The sequence below is a fragment of the Bos taurus genome, chromosome 4 (genome assembly GCF_002263795.3).
Source record: "Bos taurus isolate L1 Dominette 01449 registration number 42190680 breed Hereford chromosome 4, ARS-UCD2.0, whole genome shotgun sequence".
In the NCBI taxonomy this organism is placed as follows: domain Eukaryota; kingdom Metazoa; phylum Chordata; class Mammalia; order Artiodactyla; family Bovidae; genus Bos; species Bos taurus.
In genome coordinates, this window is record NC_037331.1 from 77,774,448 (window position 1) to 77,792,338 (window position 17,891).

Below are 17,891 nucleotides of genomic sequence, written 5' to 3' on the forward strand. Positions count from 1 at the left end.
CAGCTCCACCACTTGCTACATCAGCTACCATGGCTCAGACTAAGTTTTGTCCTCAAATGCAATGGTGATAGCACTCACCTCATGGTACTCTTAGCAGCATAAAATAAAAGGCTATATTCAGATCATACCTCAAGGTTACAATAATCAAAACAGTATGGTACTGGCACAACAACAGACTTATGGATAATGGAATAGGATAGAAACACCAGAAATAAACCCATGCTCCTATGGTCAATTAATCTATGACAAAGGTGGTGAGAATATACGCTAGAGAAAGACAGTCTCTTCAACAATAAGTGTTGCTGGGATAACTGGACAACTACATGTAAAAGAATAAAATTAGAACATTCTCTAACATCATATATAAAAATAAACTCAAAATGGATTAAAGACCTAAATGGAAAACCACCATAAAGGAAAACATAGGCAGAACACCAACGAAAATCACAGCAATATATTTTTTATCTATCTCCTAGAATAATGGAAACAAAAGCAAAAATAAACAAATGGGACCTAATTAAACTTAATTAGGTTGCACAGCAAAGGAAACCATTGACAAAACAAAAAGATATCCTACTGAATGGGGGAAAATATTTGCAAATAATATGACTGAACAAGGTAATATCTAACACATATAAATAGTTCATACAACTTAACATCAAAACCCCCCCAAAAATTTGTTTTAAAAATGAGCAGAAGAGAGGGAGCAAACATATATATATCAATGGCTGATACATGTTGATGTATGGCATAAACCCACACAATATTGTAAAGCAATTATCCTTCAATTAAAAATAAATAAAAATTTTTAAAAATGAGCAGAAGAATTGAAAAAAAATAGACAGTAATTCAACAGATACATGCACCCCGATGGTCATAGCATCATTTCAACATAGAAGCCAGCAAAGGGTCATAGAGCCTTCCAGGCCTAAGGGAAGGGGACATGGACCTAGCCTCTTGATGAAAAAAATGTCAAAGAATTTGTGGTCATACTTAATCCTCCTGACTTGATGATCTCTCTTCCTCCAGCTCCACCTTCTACTCCTTCCTCCCCCTTCTCCTCTTTCTCAGAACTTCACCTTCAACTTTCACCTCCCCACGCCTTCATGCCTTTGCAGGTGCTAGAAGGAGCTCTCTACCACTCGGCCGCCAAAGCCAGTGCTTCCTTTTCACTGGCCAAGTCCACCCACTGGCTCCTTTTATCTGTGGGTGGTGATTAATCCTAGGCCCCAAAGCCAGGCTGGGTGGTCTCCTTCACAGTAAGGACACAGTAAGAAGTGTTTTTGTCCCCACTCCTGGAAAGTAAGAACCTTGGAGGGCAGGGACCGAGCCTTCACCTATAGATCAGAGTCCCCTGATACCAGTCCAGTCCACAGTATGCCTCCAGCACTGCAGGATTCAGAGAGGTGGGTGAGTCTGTACGTGATCGTACTGAAATGGCAACTCAAGTTAATCTAGAAAAGTCTCATTTTGGGTTCCTAGGGTCCTGGCCATTTATTTAAGAGCTTTCATCTCACTGGGAGAGTCTGACACGTAACTAGTTAGAAGTCAGAACTATCTATGTTGTTGCAAATCTGAATTGAATGATTTGATTGTATCTTTTGTAGCTGTTTCCTGTCACAATGCTTGCTGCTGCTGCTGCTAAGTCGCTTCAGTTGTGTCGGACTCTGTGCGACCCCATAGACGGCAGCCCACCAGGCCTCCCCGTCCCTGGGATTCTCCAGGCGAGAACACTGGAGTGGGGTGCCACTGCTTAGTCACTCTTTAATGATGTGATATTTAATCTACGGACGGAAGATGAATTTTGATGCCTGCGGGTGTAATGGGCTATTTGATGTGTAAGAGATGACTGTACACAGTTTCACTTCTCACCTTCGGTGGGCTGAGGATAAGCCTGCTATGCGTGTCCCCTCACTCCTATGTCCCATTTTCCCATATGGATCCCTGCCCCTGCACTGCCATACTCCATTGCCTCATTGGCCCCTTTCAGTCTAAACTGCTGCACCTTTAGGTTGGCCTCAGGCAGCCCAGACATTATTAGCGTATGAATATTTCCAATCATTTCACTCTGATCTGCTAAAGAGTGAGTGATTGTGTTTTTGGTGTCCTGGGCTCCTTTTCTACCACTCCAGAGGCTTCTCTCTAGTAAGATGACTTCATTTAGCTTTTTAAAGCAAAACATGCAAGAAACAAGGAAGGAAAGAAAATCAGCATGAGTGTGAACCAAGCTTACAGAGAAGTTCAGTGGGGGATCGAACACCAGCAGAATTGTGTGGTTAAAGGACACAGGTGAAAGAGGAAATGCATTTTAGGAGTGTTGCTGTGAACTGCATATTCTTTTCTCAAGGTTTAAGAAATACAAGTAAGGTCATAACCTATACTGAAATTACTTTATGATTGTGTAGAGTGCAATTTTGAGTATGGTTTCCCTTTAGGATAGTGTGAACCTGGATGAGCAATGCAGGTAGTTATGACTTCCATGGCATTATGTAATAAAAATCTAGTGCATGCGTGTTCAGTCGTGTTTGACTCTTTGTGACCCCATGGACTGTAGCCTGCCATGCTCCTCTGTTCATGGAATTTTCTAGGGAAGAACACTGGAGTGGGTTGCCATTTCCTACTCCAGGGGATCTTCCTGACCCCGAGATGGAACCTGCATCTCCTGCATTGGCAGCAGATTTTTTAACCACTGTGCCACCTGGGAAGCCCAAAAATAAGGTGGCATAATAATCAAATGCCCAGTATCATGCAGATATTTATGAAGCCACACTGCTTCTAAACGAACACCTGTGGAGCAGCATGATCACCATAAAGTTATATAGATAGGGAAAAAGAAAGAAAGAAAGGTAGATGTGTCTTCTAGTTCTGCCTACAAAGAAGTAGACTTTCTTAGAGCCTATGATTCAAATATTTATTGCAATATGAAAGGAGACAGCTTCTTGGAAAGAAGAAAACAGTGACTGAAAATGGCAGCCCATAGTGCAGTTCTTAGCCATATCAGTTCTAAAACACAGAGCAGTCCCGGTGGAAATACATCCAGATTCAAATAAAAAGCTATAACAACATGTCATCTGAACCATATGGATTGTTGACCTGGCAGGATCCCTGTGGCTAAACTGGGCAGATCTAGGGAACCTTCTGGCTCCAGCAGGGCTTGTTCTGGCTCTGCTGTACTGCCAGCAGTGGCCAGAGATGCTAACAAGGGGGAGTCAGCATTGGGCTCTAGTTCTCCTGGAGCCCTGCTTTTCCTTTGGTGTCCTTTGGTCCCCAACTCTGGCTGCAAAGGATTTCCCCAGAGGAAACCCTCAAAATAAGCCACTCAATTCACAGTTGACAACAAGCACCACCATGTCCATTCCCAAAAGAGAAAAGCACCACAACCTCTCATTCAAAGCTTTCTTATTAGACTGCCTACCTGGCTATACTAAACATGTGCCTGGCCCCCCTCAGGTGTGCTTTCTCAGTCTTCATGGGGTCATTGTGGAGACTGTGCATTAACTTCATTTTATAGGAGAAGGGTCAAAATCTCAGAGCACAGGGCCATTGAGCCCACAAGCCTCTCACTTGAAGCCACCTGCTGAAGGGTGGAGAGGGGAGGCAAACTCCACCCCTGACCTGTGTAAATTTCATCTCACCATGCTTAAAGGAGTGTTGTTAAAAACTCTGTTAATCAACTCTACTCAAATACAAAAAAATTGAAAAAAAAAAACAAAAAACAAAAACCTCAAAGCGGGGCTAGGTGTTAAGATGTCTATTATGTGTAATCAAGGAACACTGTGTTGTTTTTTCTTTAATTTGGGAGGAGGAAATTATGAAAGAAGATTTGGAAATGATGTTCTGAAAAGGGGTTTTGATATTCACTCTTCTGACAAATGCAGAGAGTGATGAAATCAGAGTAAGCAGCAGTCAGGATGTGAATCTGAAAGCGAGTGCAGAGACAGAGAAGGCTGAATGTGAAGGTATGAGCTGGAGGCAAGGCAGGACCTGGTGACTGGTGGTACTGAGGGGGAACAGGAAACTGAAGCAAAACAGAGCAGTCAAAAATGACTGCAGATTTCTGGTTTAGGTCTGGACAGCTGTGAGAAGGCAGCAATCATGACCATAATCATGTGACTTGACCCAAAGATGGGTGGAGAAAGGAAGTCCCTTTGGGAAAAATTCTTTTGGCCATAATCAGTGGTCCTTCCAAGCCTACTATGTTATTCTTCCTGCTACCCAAGGGAAGCAATGATGAACAGGGAGCTACATATAACTGGTCTGGGCAAGAGATCAAAACAAAGATACCTTCCCTGTGAAATCACCTCCTCTTGGCAAGACAAGAAGGACTTCTGAAGGGCTTCTTTTTTTTTAAATTAATTTTTATTGGAGTATAGTTGGTTAACAATGTTGCATTAGTTTCTGATGCACAGCAAGGTGAATCAATTATATATATACATATGTGCAATCTTTTTAAGATTCTTTTCCCATATAGGTCATTATACAGTATTGAGATGAGTTCCCTGTACTACACAATAGGTTCTTATTAGTTATCTATTTTATATATATATATATATAGTATATATATATAGTAGACTTCCCTGGTGGCTCAGACGATAAAGCGTCTGTCTACAATGTGGGAGACCTGGGTTCGATCCCTGGGTCAGGAAGTTCCCTGGAGAAGGAAAAGGCAACCCACTCCAGTACTCTTGCCTAGAAAATCCCATGGACAGAGGAGCCTGGTGTCCATGGGGGGGTCGCAAAGAGTTGGACACGACTAAGCGACTTCACTTTCACTTTCACTTTATATATAGAAGTGTGTATACGTTGGGCTTCACCTGTGGCTCAGCTGGTAAAGGATCTGGCAATGCGGGAGACCTGGGTTTGATCCCTGGGTTGGGAAGATCTCCTGGAGAAGGAAAAAGCTACCCATTCCAGTATTCTGGCCAGGAGAGTTCCATGGACTGTATATAGTCCATGGAGTCACAAAGAGTCAGACACGTGAGCGAGTCAGTCCCAATCTCCCAATTTATCCCTCATTCCGCTTACTCCCCTGGTAACCATACATTGGTTTTGGGAGCACATGGTCAACAAGTACTGTGGGAGCTCCTCCTGAAGGCTTGGGACTGGTCTGCTGAGCCAGATTGTACACATTAAAAAATAACATTTGAGGGACTTCCCCAGTGGTCCTCTTTGCAGTGAAGAGGATGCGGGTTCCATCCCTGGTCTGGAACTAAGTTCCCATATGCTGTGGAGCAGCTAAGCACGAATGATGCAGCTACTGAAGCCTGCACACCCCTGAGCCTGTATGCTACAACTAGAGACTGCAGGCCTTAATGAAAGATCCTGCATGATGCAACCAAGATCCCAAGTACTGCAACAAAGGCTCAACAGGGTGAAATAACTAAAAAATAATTTAAAAATAACATTTGAGTTACTGTAATAATACAATATTGTAAGATTTTGTCAGGATAGTTTTTGTTGTTCAGTTGCTCAGTGGTGTCAGACTCTTTGAGACCCCATGGTCTGCAGCACACCATGCTTCCCTGTCCTTCACCATCTCCTGGAGCTTGTTTAAACTCATGTCCATTGAGTCAGTGATACCATCCAACCATCTCAACCTTTGTCATCCCCTTCTCCTCCCGCCTTCAACCTTTCCCAGCATCAGGTCTTTTCTAATGAGTCGGCTCTTCACATAAAGTGGCCAAAGTACTGAAGTTTCAGCTTCAGCATCAGTCCTTCCAATGAATATTCAGGGTTGATTTCCTTTAGGTTTGACTGGTTTCTATTTGCAATCCAAGGGACTGTCAAGAGCCTTCCCCAATACCAGAGTTTAAAGCATCAAACCTTTGGTGCTCAGCCTTCTTTAGAGTACAAATCTAACATCCATACATGACTACCAGAAAAACTACAGCTTTGACTAGATGGACCTTTGTTGCAAAGTAATGTCTCTGCTTTTTAATATGCTGTTTAGGTTGGTCATAGCTTTTCTTCCATGGAACAAGCATCTTTTAATTTCATGGCTGCAGTCACCATCTGGAGTGATTTTGGAGTTCAAAAAAATAAAATCTGTCACTTTCTCCAGTGTTTCCCCATCTATTTGCCATGAACTGATGGGAGAGTGGTGTCATCTGCATATCTGAAGTTACTGATATTTCTCCAGCAATCTTGATTCCACTTTGTGCTTCATCCAGCCTGGCATTTTGCATGATGTACTCTGTGTATAAGTTAAATAAGCAGGGTGACAATATACAACCTTGTTGTACTCCTTTCCCAATTTGGAATCCATTTGTTGTTCCATGTCCAGTTCTAACTGTTGCTTCTTGACCTGCATACAGGTTTCTCAGGAAGCAGGTAAGGTGGTCTGCTATTCCTGTCTCTTTAAGAATTTTCCACAGTTTGTTGTGATCCACACAGTCAAAGGACTTAGCATAATCAATAAAGAAGAAGTAGACTTTTTTTCTGGAATTCTCTTGCTTTTTTCTATGATCCAACTGATGCTGGAAGTTTGAACTCTGGTTCTTCTGCCTCTTCTAAATCCAGCTTGAACATCTGGAAGTTCTCAATTCATGTACTGTTGAAGCCTAGTTTGCAGAATTTTGAAAATTACTTTGCTAGTATGTGACATGAGTGCAATTGTGTGGTAGTTTGAACATTCTTTGGCCTTGCCTTTCTTTGAGACTGGAATTAAAACTGAGCTTTTCCAGTTCCATGGTCACTGTTGAGTTTTCCAAATTTGCTGGCATACTGAGTGCAGCACTTTCACAGCATCATCTGTTAGGATTTGAAATAGCTCAGTTGGAATTCCATCACCTTAACTAGCTTTGTTCACAGTGAAGCTTCCTAAGACCCACTAGACTTTGCCCTCCAGGATGTCTAGCTCTAGGTGAGTGATCACATCATTGTGGTTATCTGAGTCATTATATTGAGTTAGAAAAGGCTGTGGCCCATGTGATTAAATTGGTTAGTTTTCTGTGATTGTGGTTTTCAGACTGTCTTCCTCTGATGAAGGATAAGAGGCTTACGGAAGCTTCCTAATGGGATAGAATGACAGAGGAGGAAACTGGGTCTTGTTCTGATGGGCAGGGCCATACTCAGTAAATACTGAATCCGATTTTCTGTTGATGGGTGGAGCTGTGTTCTCTCCCTTCTATTTAAGTAAGTAAGTTCAGGCGCTCAGTTGTGTCCGACTCTTTGCGACCCCATGAATCACAGCAAGCCAGGTCTCCCTGTCCATCACCAACTCCCAGAATTCACTCAAACGCATGTCCATCGAGTCGATGATGCCATCCAGCCATCTCATCCTCTGTTGTCCCCTTCTCCTCCTGCCCCAAATCCCTCCCAGCATCAGAGTCTTTTCCAATGAGTCAACTCTTTGCATGAGGTGGCCAAAGTATTCAGCTTCAGCATCAGTTCTGCCAATGAACACCCAGGTCTGGTCTCCTTTAGGATGGACTGGTTGGATCTCCTTGCAGTCCAAGGGACCCTCAAGAGTCTTCTCCAACACCACACTTCAAAAGCATTAATTCTTCGGCACTCAGCTTTCTTCACAGTCCAACTCTCACATCCATACATGACCACTGGAAAACCATAGCCTTGACTAGACAGACCGTTGTTGGTAAAGTAATGTCTCTGCTTTTCAGTATGCTATATAGGTGGGTCATAACTTTCCTTCCAAGGAGTAAGCGTTTTTTAATTTCATGGCTGCAATCACCATCTGCAGTGATTTTGGAACCCCCCAAAATAAAGTCTGACACTATTTACACTGTTTCCCCATCTATTTGCCATGAAGTGATGGGACCGGATGCCATGATCTTAGTTTTATGAATGTTGAGCTTTAAGCCAACTTCTTCACTTTCCTCTTTCACTTTCAAAAAGAGGCTTTTTACTTCCTCTTCACTTTCTGCCATAAGAGTGGTGTCATCTGCATATCTGAGGTTATTGATATTTCTCCCGGCAATCTTGATTCCAGCTTGTGCTTCTTCCAGCCCAGCATTTCTCAAGATGTATTCTGCATATAAGTTAAATAAGCAGGGTGACAATATACAGCCTTGATGTGCTCCTTTTCCTATTTGGAACCAGTCTGTTGTTCCATGTCCAGTTCTAACTGTTGCTTCCTGACCTGCATATAGGTTTCTCAAGAGGCAGGTCAGGTGGTCTGGTATTCCCATCTCTTTCAGAATTTCCCACAGTTGCTTGCGATCCACACAGTCAAAGGCTGTGGCATAGTCAATAAAGCAGAAATAGATGTTTTTCTGGAACTCTCTTGCTTTTTCCATGATCCAGTGGATGTTGGCAATTTGATCTCTGGTTCCTCTGCCTTTTCTAAAACCAGCTTGAACATCTGGAAGTTCACGGTTCATGTATTGCTGAAGCCTGGTTTGGAGAATTTTGAGCATTACTTTACTGCTATTTACCTGGGGCCAAACTATGGTGGAATTCATGATTTGAGCCACAGTCAGCTCCTGGTCTTGTTTCTGCAGACTGTATAGAGCTTCTCCATCTTTGGCTGCAAAGAATATAATCAATTCGATTTCGGTGTTCACATTCTGGTGATGTCCATGTGTAGAGTCTTCCCTTGTGTTGTTGGAAGAGGGTGTTTGCTATGACTAGTGCGTTTTCTTGGCAAAACTCTATTAAGCCTTTGCCCTGCTTCATCCCATACTCCAAGGCCAAATTTGCCATAAAAGTGTTTCTTGACTTCCTACTTTTGCATTCCAGTCCCCTATAATGAAAAGGACATCTTTTTGGGTGTTAGTTCTAAAAGGTCTTGTAGGTCTTCATAGAATTGTTCAACTTCAACTTCTTCAGCATTACTGGTTGGGGCATAGGCTTGGATTACTGTAATATTGAATGGTTTGCCTTGGAAAAGAACAGAGATTATTCTGTTGTTTTGAGATTGCATCCAAGTACTGCATTTTGGACTCTTGTTGACTATGATGGCTACTCCATTTCTCCTAAGGTATTCTTGCCCACAGTAGTAGATATAATGGTCATCTGAGTTAAATTCACCCATTCCAGTCCATTTTAGTTCACTGATTCCTAGAATGTCGACATTCACTCTTGCCATCACCTGTTTGACCACTTACAATTTGCCTTGATTCATGGACCTAACATTCCAGGTTCCTCTGCAATATTGCTCTTTACAGTATTGGACCTTGCTTCTATTACCAGTCACATCCACAACTGGGCATTTTTGCTTTGGCTCCATCCCTTCATTCTTTCTGGAGTTATTTCTCCACTGATCTCCAGTAGCATATTGGGCACTAACTGACCTGGGGAGTTCCTCTTTCAGTATCCTATCATTTTGCCTTTTCATACTGTTCATGGGGTTCTCAAGGCAAGAATACTGAAGTGGTTTGCCATTCCCTTCTCCAGTGGACCACATCTGTTTTAAATTGAAGAAAGTAGGGAAAACCACTAGACCATTCAAGTATGACCTAAATCAAATCTCTTATGATTATACAGTGGAAATGAGAAATAGATTTAAGGGCCTAGATCTGATAGACAGAGTGCCTGATGAACTATGGATAGAGGTTGTGACATTGTACGGGAGATAGGGATCAAGACCATCCCCAAGAAAAAGAAATGCAAAAAAGCAAAATGGCTGTCTGAGGAGGCCTTACAAATAGCTGTGAAAAGAAGAGAAGTGAAAAGCAAAGGAGAAAAGGAAAGATATAAGCATCTGAATGCAGAGTTCCAAAGAACAGCAAAGAGAGGTAAGAAAGCCTTCCTCAGTGATCAATGCAAAGAAATGGAAGAAAACAACAGAATGGGAAAGACTAGAGATCTCTTCAAGAAAATTAGAGATACCAAGGGAACATTTCATGCAAAGATGGGCTCGATAAAGGACAGAAATGGTATGGACCTAACAGAAGCAGAAGATATTAAGAAGAGGTGGCAAGAATACACAGAAGAACTGTACAAAAAAGATCTTTACAACTCAGATAATCATAATGTTGTGATCACTCACCTAGAGCCAGACATCCTGGAATGTGAAGTCAAATGGGCCTTAGAAAGCATCACTACGAACAAAGCTAGTGGAGGTGATGGAATTCCAGTTGAGCTATTTCAAATCCTGAAAGATGATGCTGTGAAAGTGCTGCACTCAATACGCCAGCAAATTTGGAAAACTCAGCAGTGGCCACAGGACTGGAAAAGGTCAGTTTTCATTCCAATCCCAAAGAAAGGCAATGCCAAAGAATGCTCAAAGTACCTCACAACTGCACTCATCTCACATACTAGTAAAGTAATGCTCAAAATTCTCCAAGCCAGGCTTCAGCAATACGTGAACCGTGAACTTCCAGATGTTCAAGCTGGTTTTAGAAAAGGCAGAGGAACCAGAGATCAAATTGCCAACATCCACTGGATCATGGAAAAAGCAAGAGAGTTCCAGAAAAACATCTATTTCTGCTTTATTGACTATGCCACAGCCTTTGACTGTGTGGATCGCAAGCAACTGTGGGAAATTCTGAAAGAGATGGGAATACCAGACCACCTGACCTGCCTCTTGAGAAACCTATATGCAGGTCAGGAAGCAACAGTTAGAACTGGACATGGAACAACAGACTGGTTCCAAATAGGAAAAGGAGCATGTCAAGGCTGTCACCCTGCTTATTTAACTTATATGCAGAGTACATCTTGAGAAATGCTGGGCTGGAAGAAGCACAAGCTGGAATCAAGATTGCTGGGAGAAATATCAATAACCTCAGATATGCAGACGACACCACTCTTATGGCAGAAAGTGAAGAGGAAGTAAAAAGCCTCTTTTTGAAAGTGAAAGAGGAAAGTGAAAAAGTTGGCTTAAAGCTCAACATTCAGAAAACTAAGACCATGACATCTGGTCCCATCACTTCATGGGAAATAGATGGGGAAACAGTGGAAACAGTGTCAGACTTTATTTTTGGGGCTCTAAAATCACTGCAGATGGTGATTGCAGCCATGAAATTAAAAGATGCTTACTCCTTGGAAAGAAAGTTATGACCCACCTAGATAGCATACTGAAAAGCAGAGACATTACTTTGCCAACAAAGGTCTGTCTAGTCAAGGCTATGGTTTTCCAGTGGTCATGTATGGATGTGAGAGTTGGACTGTGAAGAAAGCTGAGGGCAGAAGAATTGATGCTTTTGAACTGTGGTATTGGAGAAGACTCTTGAGAGTCCCTTGGATGCAAGGCGATCCAACCAGTCCATCTTAAAGGAGATCAGTCCTGGATGTTTATTGGAAGGACTGATGCTGAAGCTGAAACTTCAATACTTTGGCCACCTCATGCAAAGAGTTGACTCACTGGAAAAGACCCTGGGGAGGGATTGGGGGCAGGAGGAGAAGGGGACGACAGAGGACGAGATGGCTGGATGGCATCACTGACTCGATGGACATGAGTTTGAGTGAACTCTGGGAGTTGGTGATGGACAGGGAGGCCTGGCGTGCTGTGATTCATGGGGTTGCAAAGAGTCGGATATGACTGAGTGACTGAACTGAACTGAACTAAACTAAGGTGGAGGTAATGAAGATAATGGTGACCTCCCTCAAAAGATCCCATGCATGAACTGCTACACTCAGTGCCCTCAACCTTGTAGCAGGCCACCACCGACCCACGCCTCTACCTGAGACTCTCGGACACCCACAGGCAAGTCCAGGACAGTCTCTTGTGGGGTCACTGCTCCTTTCTCCTTGGCTCTGGTGCACAACGTTCTTTTGTGCCCTCCAAGAGTCTATTTCCCAGTCCTCTGTAAGTTCTGGCAGCCGTATAGTGGGGTTAATGGTGACCTCCTCCAAGAGGGCTTATGCCACACCCAAGTCTGCTGCACCCAGAGCCCATCCCTGTGGCAGTCCACTGCTGACCTGTACCTCCACAGGAGACTCTCAAACACAGTTCTGTCTCAGTCTCTGTGGGGTCCCTGGGTTCTGGTATGCACAAGGTTTGTTTGAGCCCTCTGAGCATCTGTGGCGGGAATGGGGCTTGATTCTAGACGAGAATTCGCCCTTCCTACCATCTTGCTGGGCCTTCTTTGCCCTTGCACGTGGGTTATCTCCTCACAGCTGCTCCAGTGCCTACCATCTTACTGGGTTTCTCTGACCTTGGATGTGGGGTATCTCCAGAGGGCCGCTCCAGTGCCGCACAGCCACCGCTAGCCTTGGTTCATTATATATATTATACATAGTATACTATATATATAGTATAGCTATACTCATTATACTCATATAGCTCATTATATATAGTATATGTAGGGTCATTATATATAGTATAACTTTTGTATAGTCTTCTGTGTATTCTTGCCACCTCTTCTTAATATCTTCTGCTTCTGTTAGGTCCATACTGTTTCTTTCCTTATTGAGCCCATCTTTGCATGAAATGTTCTCTTGGTATCTCTAAATTTCTTCAAGTGATCTCTAGTCTTTCCCATTCTATTGTTTTCCCCTATTTCTTTGCACTGATCAGTGAGAAAGGCTTTCTTATCTCTCCTTGCTATTCTTTGGAATCCTGCATTCAGATGGGTGCATCCTTCCTTTTCTCCTTTGCCTTTTGCTTCTCTTCTTTTCTTAGCTATTTGTAAGGCCTCCTCAAACAACCATTTTGGCTTTTTGCATTTCTTATTCTTGGGGATGGTTCTGATCACTGCCTCCTGTACAATGTTATGAACCTCCATCCATAGTTCTTCAGGCACTCTGTCTATCAGATCTAATCCCTTGAATCTATTTGTCACTTCCACTGTATAATTGTAAGAGATTTGATTTAGGTCTTACCTAAATTCTTCAATTTAAGTCTGACTTTTGCAATAAGGAGTTCATGATCTGAGCCACAGGATAGGTAAAGCTAAAATTTCACTAAGTCTTTCTTTTGTCAGTGCTAAAATTTGCATCTTTTTAGTTCTCATATTACAACAATTATTACTATAGTCACACAGCTAGGTGCCCTCTAGGAATAAATTATTGCACAGAATAGGAAAGAAATCAAGAGTTATTTTTTCTTGTACTTTATCATGCATTTAACTCCTTGGAGAGTACAGAAAATATGTGTTTTGAATGTTTCTAATTTATTAGTACTTTAAAAATCTGATTTAATCAGGTCTTCAAAAAAACCACATAAATCAATGTTGTTTAGTCTCTCAGTCATGTCTGATTCTTTAGCAACCCAAGAACTGTAGCCCACCAGAGTTCTGTTCATGGGATTTCCCAGCTAAAAATACTGGCATGGGTCGCACTTTCCTCCTCCAGGGGAATCTTCCTGACCCAGGGGTCAAACCCGAGTCTCCTTCATTGCAGGCAGATTCTTTTCTTTACCGCTGAGCCACCATAGGGAAGCCCTATGTAATAGCAACTAGCTAATTCTAAACTGGTGTGCTGCGATTCACGGGGTCGCAAAGAGTCGGACACGACTGAGCGACTGATCTGACCTAATGATCTGATGAAACTGAATCATAACTCCAAAAGACATGTGTTATTAAAATAGATTCCAGGTAATCAGTGATATACCTCCACTCTCATAAAAGTAAACACTAAAAGGAAAAAATAAAGAGAAAAATGGACAAAACAAAGCTGTGTTATTATTCTAATTTAATTTCCAGGTAAAATGCCCTTCTGTTATACTTCAAGATTTAAAATCTAGCCAATTTTCAAAGTTGATAAAATTATTTTTATTTTAAGAAGCAATAATTTGCCAATGAGATTAATGTGTTTATTGCTACTTAGAGACTTCAAAGAGTCTTATTTTTGATTTGTAACAAAAACTTCTCTATCCTTCTGGATAATGGCTTGGGATTCTGCATTTTTATATGGCCTGGATTCTGTATTTTTATATTATAGCAAGAAGATTTTTGATTTGCATATGCTTTAATAGCCATATTAGAACATTTTGTATATCCAATCTCTTCCTGCTCCTTAATTTGGCACTTGTTCTATAAAACAATTTTGAAAATGCAAATTACTTTACATTAAAAATATAAATTCTTATGGCATATTTTATACAGTCTTAATGCACTGACTCCTAAAGCTATAATTTATTATTACATTTTAATTTATCTGATTTATGTGTGTGCCCTGAGTCAATATTCCAATTATTTGCAAACTCAATTAAGCTTTGTCTTGATAAATTTTTACTTTTTGACAAATTATGCTACACTTGTGCAGAAAACTACATTCCTAGTATATTGTTCATTCATATGATACATTTGCAAAATGGAAATTCATCCATTTTCCAAAAAGACTGAGATATTGTCAGTCCAGGAGGTACACTGGGAAGTGAGATCTTTCCAAGTTTGTACTTGAAAAAATGTCAGTTTTCTAGAGTGCTCAACTTTTAATTATTTTGAATATGACATGGTAAGTCACATATTTATTCTAAGACATTACAACTTCATCAAGTTTGAATACACTTTCACTCAGTAATAGTATTTTATATATTTTATAGAGATGATTTTATTTAAAGTGTATCTTTATACAACTGATGAAGACAGTTATGTTGAATAGTTTGTTTTTTGAACTGAACATGGAGGAAATGTTCTATGTCACAGAAATCCTGGAGAATTGCTTTGAAAGGAATGGGACCAGTACTAAATTAATTTACACACAAATCCCCCCTTTTCACATTGGTTCATGCAGACTGAAGACACAGTCATGAGATTTCATGTATCCTGAGATTTCATGTATTCTTAACACTTATTTTCTTGACTCTAAAAAGATAAAAAATTGCAAGTTGTGTTCATATCTGATACTGTATTTAGACCTTAAATTATGTCTTATTTCTCATTTAGTTAAAATTCAAAAGAAAAAAATGGGTGTGTCATAAGGAAGGACTCTTCCACCAAACCTCCAGTGTAGACTAGGACTGTACAGTCAATGATTGTGTCTAACATTTATTATATGACACATTTCTAAAAGAAGGCCATGCAGCACAGCAAAGAACAAAAGCAGCTGCATTCTGCTTCATCCCGAGCAACAGGAATGGGAAAAGTACTCACGTTCTACAAAGTAAGAGCTGGCATCAATCTTCCAAATGATCTGGCCCCGATGAGAGCCATTGACTCCACGGTTCTTATAGTCCAGGAAGTTTTCCGACAAGACCTCATCTATATTCCCAGGAAAGGGAGAAAGCAGAGTAGAAACATATTAGCTAACAGAATTTTTAGAAAAAAAATAAAAGAGCAAAAGACATTAATGCCACCTCCAGCTCAACAGAAGAAAAAGCACCTGGAGTTACAGAAACAGAGAGTAAGAGGTGTTCTCAGGTACCATCTGGATCAACCCCTTTTTAATCCAGAAATCTTCCTACCCCTCAGCACTCCCGGCAAGTGATCATCTGTGCTCATGCTCAGTCGCTGAGTCATGTCCAATTCTTTGAGACCACATGGACTATAGCCCACCAGCCTCCTGTGTCCACAGAATTTTCCAGGTAAGTGGAAAATACTGAAGTGGGTTGCCATTTCCTACTCCAGGGGATCTTTGTGACCCAAGGATCAAACCCGTGTCTCTGACATTGGCAGGCAGATTCTTTGTCACATCTGGCTGGTTCTTGAACGCTCCAGAAACAGAGAAATCATTGCTTCTCTGGCAGTTCATTTCCCTTTTGAATAGCTCTTCCATGTGTAGAATCTCACTGCAAAAATCTTCCTCCTAATGCTTTCATTAACTGGTCCCTATTTGGGTCTGAGAATGAGGCATAAAGAAGGCATCTGAGCACGCTTTTTATCTGGGGCCCAGTTCCCATGGGCTTAATCTTTTATCATCTCTTCTCCAATCTGGATACCCATCATCATCCAATACTTGGGACCTGTCCATGAATTTATCCATCCATCCATCCTTCATGCACTCATGTATTCATCTGTTCATTCAACAGATACTTATTGAGATCCACCCATCTGCCATGCTGGGAAAGTGCAGGGGCCACAGTGTTGAGCAAAACCTTTCTGAACTAAAACTTACAAACAATTGAAGACACAGATTTTACACTGAGTAAAGAAATAAATGCATTATTACAACTTGCAATAGGGGAGGGGAGGGAAAAGAACAGAGTGCTCTGACAAGAAGCTACAGGAAGGGAGGGCAACAGGAGGTTGAAGGAGAGATGAAGGATAAGAAAGAGCCACCAGGGTAGAGATGGAGGATGGAGTAAGGTCTCCATGTGGTGTCCAAGCCTGGAGCAGGGCAGAGTCTGCTCGTGGAAGCACTGAGAGGAGCTGAGGGTCGGGGGGACTGTGCTCTTTTTCCCTCCTGCCCTTCCTCTGATGTCATATTGTAACCCATCAATGTCCTTCTTAAAGGTGGTGTCCAGAGAGCAAGGCAGCATCCTTGGAGAGGACAGATCCATAAAGATGTAACCAACTGCTTCTTCCTTGGTTCCAGACATTATGTTCTCAGCACAAAAACAGTGATATGGATTTTACCTTAATCTTCTATGGGGCCCTTGCAGTTTCCACTTTACCAGAAAGTAACCATCCAGGCTAAATGGATCTGAAGCTATGAGAAATCCATGTTTTGAGACTCCAAATCCATCACATCTGGGGAAACAACCAGAACTCAGGGGCTTCTGAGAGCAGACCCAGAACTCAGATTCTGCAGAGAGGGGCTAGGTCATGGTAGCCCTTTTGGCAACTGAGGTTCACTCTGTTTCCCCATGAAGCAGAATGAAGTGAAAACAGGGAAGAAGTGAAACAAGGATGAAGTAAAAAGAGAGCAGAGCTTGTGGCTAAGGGACCCAGCTGCAGGACCTGTGTGTCATTTACTAATAGTGTCATGTCTACAGCGGCAGGTCCTCATCCACAAGGGGGCAGGTGATAACCAGGGCCTCGCTGGGGAGGATTACATGAGATCACCGGTAAACGTGCTTGTGACCTGCGAAGTCGACTGCACATTTTCAGCTGCCTCTTCCTTGGCAAAGACAATCAGGCAGAGCAGCATCGTCTCTGCCTCATTAATATCAGGAACTGTTTGTATCTCTTGGAAAATCACTTGTTTGCAAAATTTGTCTGTCTTTGTAATCACAGTGTATGCTCACAGCCCTGTTTGGGTTACTAAGATGATTGCATAATACGTCTTTTACAGTAATTGGCTCATTTCAGCAAAAAAAAAAAAAAAAAAAAGCATAATATTTCCCTAGTTCCCTGGGTCTTCAGTACCTGGACAGAATTTGCCTCATTATGGCAATTCTCCAAGGAGAGGTATTTTCCTGAATTTATCCACTATGATCACCAGAATAGTCACTTTAATAGTTACGGTCAGGTATCCACATAGAATAACACCTAGAAAGGGAGTGTTCCTTCATGCACTGCGTAAACGTGTGTTGAGTATTTGCTCCACTTACCATGCTACACCCTGGGGATATACTGCTGAACAAGACAGAGCCTATGTTCTCAGGAAGTTCCTAATAGATTTGAGGAATTTTTTTTTCAAGAACACAGGCAATTTCTTTAGAAGGCCGTGGGTATAAGAATAGGCTAAATATTGAACCACAAGGGAACAAATGAAAAAACGATGGGGGTGAGTAGGTGGGAAAATCAGAAAGGGCTGCAGAGAATAACACACATTTTAAAGAGACAACACTGTACAGGTTAAACACATAGTAAGAGATTGCCAATTGATCCTGATGAGCATCCCATTCCCTTACAGTAACTGTAACACTTCATAGCAAGTATCACACAAGAGAACAGAGTAGTCTGTATCCTTGCCCGGACCATCTGTGCTGAGTGGTCAGCTCGCTTCTCCAAGGTATGTGCTGCCAACTGTTAGAAGTTACTAGTCTTTGCTTGGGAATCCATGTGTACTGTCAGGATCAGATGCAGGAAAACAGAATCAGACCAGATATTTTATGCAGTAAGGGATTTAATGAGGAGAATTAGGTATTAGAAAGATGGACCCAAGGCATAGTCACAGCAACTGCCACTCCACCTGCAATGAGAGTGACCAGCCAGTGGCAAGCT

The 17,891-nt window shown here is 41.8% G+C and overlaps 1 protein-coding gene across 3 annotated transcripts in view; it reads right to left on the reverse strand.

Moving 5' to 3' along the window:
• Positions 1-17,891, reverse strand: part of HECW1 (HECT, C2 and WW domain containing E3 ubiquitin protein ligase 1) — a 479,331-nt gene that overhangs the window by 238,893 nt on the left and 222,547 nt on the right. For all 3 annotated transcript variants that reach the window (XM_024991127.2, XM_003585989.6, XM_024991128.2), the window contains exon 3: positions 14,937-15,044. In XM_024991127.2, coding sequence (XP_024846895.1) covers positions 14,937-15,044 — 108 coding nt within the window. The remainder of the gene's footprint in view (positions 1-14,936; positions 15,045-17,891) is intronic.